Source organism: Chrysochloris asiatica, unplaced genomic scaffold (assembly GCF_000296735.1).
Source record: "Chrysochloris asiatica unplaced genomic scaffold, ChrAsi1.0 scaffold00302, whole genome shotgun sequence".
Classification (NCBI taxonomy): Eukaryota; Metazoa; Chordata; class Mammalia; order Afrosoricida; family Chrysochloridae; genus Chrysochloris; species Chrysochloris asiatica.
The window spans coordinates 2724436-2730850 of record NW_006408820.1 but is presented as its reverse complement, the minus strand read 5'-3'; the positions used below and the strand labels follow the sequence as shown (position 1 = coordinate 2730850).

General features: G+C 39.4%; 1 protein-coding gene across 1 annotated transcript in view; it reads right to left on the bottom strand.

Moving 5' to 3' along the window:
- CD101 (CD101 molecule) overlaps window positions 1–6415 on the bottom strand; it is a 98800-nt gene that overhangs the window by 34217 nt on the left and 58168 nt on the right. Inside the window, exon 8 of the mRNA XM_006874811.1 lies at window positions 5159–5554. Coding sequence (XP_006874873.1) covers window positions 5159–5554 — 396 coding nt within the window. The remainder of the gene's footprint in view (window positions 1–5158; window positions 5555–6415) is intronic.

Sequence of the window (6415 nt, the reverse complement as noted above, 5' to 3'; positions counted from 1 at the left end):
CGCTATGAGTCGGTTCTGACTCGATGGCACCTGACAACAACAATATGCCTGAGGAAGCTGGACAATGAATAAGGAAGACAAAAGAAGAATTGATCCCTTAAAAAAATGGTATTGGTGAAAATTATTAACTATACCATGGACTGCCAGAAGAACAAACAAATCTGTCTTGGAATAAGTACAGCCTAACGTTGAACTTGACTTTCCTTTCCAGACTCTGAGATCTATGGAACGGAACCTGTCATATACATTTTTGTACCCTTAGAACTTCAGATGATTCTTTCCCACAGTACAGACTAGCTTATAGTTAGTTTATCTCTTACCTTCTCCACAAAGACGTGGGCAAAAAATGATGTGGCTATCATATCTGTTAACTCATTGATTACCAAGGAAGATACAGCTTGATTTTATCTTCTGGAACAATTTTTGCACTCATTAAAAAAATACTAAATGACTGCCTATTATGTGCCTGGCACAGTACTAGGTTAGAAGGTTGCTGTCTCCTCCTTCATAGCCTCTATACCACATCCCCCCTGAAGTTGTACACCCACATAAATAATACGACCTTTCCACATAGATAAGGGTCACCTTTTGGCCAACCATCAATAAATAGCTGTCTTCATGGCAGAAGATTATTAACAAGTCTTACATGGAAACATGTCTTTCTTTTATGCCTTTCAAGGTGTAATTCATGGTACATCATATGACCATTACCAACAGGGTCAGCTGGACTTTGAGGAGGCAGTTCTTCCCCAGTCATACTTTGAGTCTTCCAACCTGAGGGGTTCATCTTCCAGGACTATATTCTGGTGCTATTCAAAATGTTTCAAATCCTGGTGTTTTCTGACGTTGTTATGCACCACTGAGTCTCTTCTGACCTATAGAGACCCTATCTATAACAGAATGAAACACTATCTGTTCTTGCACCATCTTCACAATTGCTGCCATGCTTGAGCCCATTTTAGCTACCACTGTGACAATCTATTTCATTGGGAGTCTCCTTTCTCATTGTCCCTCCACTTTACCAAGCATGTTGTCCTTCTCCAAGGACTGGTCCTTCCTCATAAAATGTCCGTAATATGAGACATGAAGTCTAGCCATTTTGACTTCTAAAGAGCATTCTGATTGAACTTCTTCCAACACAGATTAGTTCATTCTTCTGGCAGTCTATAGTACCTTTAGTATTCTTCTCCAACAGGACAACTCAAATACACCAATTCTTCTTTATTCATTGTTCAACTTTCACATGCCTATGAAGGTATTGAAAATACAAGGACTTGGGTCAGGCACACTTTAGTCCTTAGCCTGACATATTTGCTATTGAACACTTTAAAGAGATCTTGTGAAGCAGATTTGCTTAATGCAATATGTCATTTGATTCCTTGACTGCCACTTCCATGAGTGTTGATGGAGGATCCAAGCAAAATGAAGTGCTTGACAACATTGAATTTTTCTTCATTTATCTGCTATTTATTGCTCCAGTGGTGAGGATTTTTGTTTTCTTTACATTGAGGTGCAAAAATTACTGAAGACTATGGTCTTTGATCTTCATCAGTAAGTATTTTAAGTCCTCTTCGCTTTTAGCAAGCAAGGTTGTATCATCTGCTTATCGTAGGTTGTTAATGAGTCTTCCTCCAATCCTGATGCCATGCTCTTCTTCATGTAATCCAGTTTCTTGGATTATTTGCTCATTATATGGTGAAATAATACAACAATGGCACATAACTTTCTTGATTTTAAACCATCCAGTGTCCCCTTGTACTGTTCAAACAACTGCTTCTTGGTTTATGTACAGGTTCCTCATGAGCACAATTAAGTGCTTCAGATTATTAATTCTCCGCAATGTTGTCCATAACTTGTCATGATCTACACAGTCAAAAACCTTTCTGATATTCTGATATTCTCTGCTTTCAGCCAAAATCCATCTGACATCAGCAATGATATCACTTGTATCATGTCCTCCTCTGAGTCCTGCTTGAACATCTAGCAACTATCTGTCAATGGACGGGTGCAATCATTTTTTAATTATCTTTAACAAAATTTTACTTGCATATGATATTAATTATATTTATTGCCCCATTATTTCCACATTCCATTGGGTCACCTCCCTTTGGAATGGGCACATATATGGAACTCTTCCAATCAATTGGCCAGGTAGCTGTCTTCCAAATTTCTTAGCATAAATAACTGAGTGCCTCCAGTGATGCATCAGTTTGTTGAAAGATTTCAATTTGTACTTCATCAATACAAAGGAGACTTGTTCTTTGCCAATGCCTTCAGTGCACATTGGACTTCTTCCTTCAGTACCATTGACTCTTGATCATATGCTATTTCTTGAAATAACTGAACACCGACCATTTATTTTAAGTACAGTGACTCAGTATATTCTTTCCATCTTCTTTTGATTCTGCATCATTCAATATTTTGATCAAAGAATCATCCAATATTGCAAGTTGAGGCTTAAGTTTTTTCCTCAGTTCTTTCAGCTTGAGAAATGCTTTTAGTTTTCTAACTCCAGATATTTGCATATTTCCTTATAATATTTGACTTTGTCTTCTCCAGCTGCCCTTTGAAATATTCTGTCAGCACTTTTACCTCCTCATTTCTTCCATTTGCTTTATCATCTCTACTCTGGAGAGCAAGAGTAGAGATGATAAAGCAAATGAATCTCTTCTGACAGCCATTTTGGTCTTTTCCATCTTTCATTTCTTCTTAATGACCTTTTGCTTTCTTCCTGTATTATGTTCTTGATGTCATCCCACAACTCTTCTGGTCTGTGGTCACTAGTGGCTAATGCATCAAATGTTTTCTGAGATGATCTCTAAACTCAGGTGGGATATGTTCAGGGTTGTATTTTGGCTCTTGTGGACTTGTTAGTATTCTTCAGCTTCAGCCTGAATTTGCATATGAGCTATTGATGGTGTGTTCCATAGTCTGCCCCTGGTCTTGTTTGGTCTGATGATATGGTGCTTTCCACCATCTATTTCCACAGATGTAGTCAATTTGATTTCTGTGTATTCCATCTGGTGAAGTCCATGTGTATAATCATCTTTTATGTTGTTTTAAAAAGGCATTTGCATTGAAGAAGCCATTGATTTTGCAAGATTCTATCACGTGATCGCCAGTATATTTTCTTGCACCAAGGCCATATTTTGTAACTACTGATCCTTCCTTTTTATTTCCAATCTTTGCATTCCAATTACCAGTAATTATCAATGCATCTTTATTGCATGTTTGATCAAAATCAGACTGCAGAAGTTGGAAGAATTCTTCAGTTTCATCATCACTGGTTTTACAGGTTGGTGCGTAAATTTGAATAATAGTGGTTTTTCTTGTGGGTAGATGGATATTATCCTATCACAGACAGCATTATATTTCAAGATAAATCTTGAAATGTTCTTTTTGGCGTTAAATGCAACATCATTCTCCTTCAATTTGTCACTTTTGGCATAGTTGTTGTTGTTGTTGTTAAGTGCCATCGAGTCGGGTCCGACCCATAGCGACCCTGTACAGGGTTTCCGAGGGTGTAAATCTTTACGGGAGTAGAAAGCCTCATCTTTCTCCCGCGGAGCGGCTGGTAGTTTCGAACCGCTGACCTTAAGGTTCGCAGCCCGATTCGTAACCACTACGCTACCAGAGCATAGTAAGCCATGTGATTTTCAGATTCAAAATGGCCAATATCAGTCCATTTCTGCTCACTAATACCTAGGATATCAATCTTTTTTGACAACTTCCAATTTTCCTGCATTCATACTTCATATATTCCATGCTCTGATTATTAGTGGATGTTTGTGGTTGTTTCTCCTCATTTTGAGTGATGCTCACTCAGAAAATGAAGGTCCCAAAAGCTTTACTTCATTGGCATCATCGCGGACAACTCTACTTTGAGGAAGCAGCTCTTCCCCAGTTATATTGAATGCCTTCCACCCTGAAGGGCTAATCTTCTGACACTTCATCTTACAATATTCTCATGTTATTCATAATTTTGAATATTTGGTATTTTGGTTCCAATTGACAGCAATCCACTGCTATTTATAAGGTTTTCAGTGGCTAAACACTTAGAAGTAGCCTGCCTATCCTTTTTTCAAGTCTGTTTTAGTCTGGAAGCTCAGTTGAAATCTGTCCACCATGGGTGACCCTGCTGGAATTCAAAATACCCTGTGCATAGCTTCTAGCATCACAGCAACATGTAAGCTACCACAGTGGGACAAACTAACAGACGAGTTGTGAATCTGATAGTGTTCCATTGCTATTCAACTTAAACCTGCCCCCCATGGGTGACGCTGCTGACATTTAAAATAACGGTGGCACAGCTTCCAGCATCACAGAAAATGCAAGCCACCATACCACAATACAAGAAACTGACTGAGGAGTGGTGAAAGCAAAAGTGAAGAGGTCTTAAAATACTTACTGATGAAGATCAAAGCCCACACCTTCAGTATTGGTTGCACCTCTTTGCAAAGAAAACAGAAATCCTCACCACTGCACCAATATATAACATCATGATAAATGGAGAATACTGAAGTTGTCAAACACTTCCTTTTGCTTGGATCCACCATCAACACTCATAGAAGCAGCAGTCAAGAAAACAAAAGACGCATTACATTAGTCAAATCTGCTGCAGAGGACCTCTTTAAAGTGTTAAAGAGCAAAGATATCACTTGGATATCTTTGCACCTGACCCAAGGCATGGTATGTGAAAGTTAGACAATAAATAAGGAAAATTAGAGAAGCACTGATGCATTTGAATTATGGTGTTGGCGAGAAGAGTGAAATTACTATGGACTACCAGAAGAACAAACAAATCTATCTTGGAAGAAGTAAGTACAGCCAGAATGCTCCTTAGAACTTTGGACATGTTGTCAGGACCAGCCCCTGGAAAAAGACATCATGTTTGGCAAAGTGAAGGGCCAATAAAAAACGGGGGTGACCCTCTGTGAGATGGACTGACACATTGACAGCAACAATGAGTTCAAATACAACAACAGTTGTGCGGATGGTGCAGGACTAGGCCGTGTTTCGTTCTGTTGTGCATAAAGTCACTATGAGTCAGAACTGACTCAACAGCACCTATCAACATCAGTAACAACAAGGAAAGTCTAACAGGGGAGCCAAAGATTCTCCTGACCCATGAGTCGGGGGAAGGTTAGCCCCTAGTTACCTGAAGGTATCACAGTGAGCGTCATGTGCTGTGATTCATCTGATGTTTGGTTGACCCACTTGTTTTGGTTTCCATATAGTTGCCATTCTGCCACCCTGCACCAGTACATTCCAGCATCTTTTATCTCCACCCGATGAAGTTTCAGGACAAAGTCTGTAGGGGACGACCGGTAACAGTGTAGGTGGTTTCTGAGCCCCTCATCACCATATTCCAGCATGCCATCATGCTGCAAATGCACCAGCATTTTACTTGTAGAACCTTCTCTGTTCCAATACCACATGACTGAGAACAAGGAAGCTGAGCTGCCTGAAGTCTCCAGACTGCAGCGGATGACCACTTCCTCATGTTCAGTAACGTTTTTTGTCCAGTCCACTTTGGAGACATGCAGCTTACTTCCTAAGAAATAAGATGGTAGTAAGTAAGAGAAGAACCTAGACTTTCAGACTGGATCCCTCCCCTAGAAAATCTACTAGTTCTCATCAAGGCAATCCTATTTTATATTCTTTAGACATCCCATCCTTTATCTCGAACACTTTTCCTGATCCCTTTTCTTTCTTTCATATTTGTCCACAAAATTCTGTCCTAAGAATCAATCTAGCCATGTGTCTTCTCTACTCATACCTGTTACCTGTGAAGCCCTGCCATTGAAAATAACTTGGATTTATACGGAAGCCCTGCTCTGTTCTTTTTACTTCTCCCGATCAAGCACACTCTCCAACTTTCCAAGGAGTCCTGGTGTGGTGCTGGAGGTTAATGCTCTGGACTGCAAAGTTGGCTTAATTGCAAAATTCAAGCTCACCAGTGCCGCTCCTTGGAAACCCAATACAGGGTTGTTATGGGTTGGAACCGACTTGATGGCACTTAACACCAATTCAAAATTTACAGACCTCCCCTGAAATTGTTTACTCTATTCCTGTCCCTCATTCTTAGCAAATTAGCCTCCTCCTATACACCCAGATACCATCTAAGTATAGACACAAGGAAAGAAGAGGCTATTTGGGAGACCAGGCATCTTTCTACACGTGTTTGAATACCATTTAAGGAAACTATTTAGTTATTGGATCAGATAAAATTTTAAGCATATTTTGACATTTACTTTTTGTTTTGTTTTCCTGCTCACCAGCAGGTGAGGACTTGGAAGGAAGACCAGAGTAGTTAAATACAAAATAAAGAAATTATATTGTTTCAATTGTTTTTCAACTCCATCACAAATACATTTATTAGTCTAAGTTTTAAAAGAACAACTTTCTCCAATCC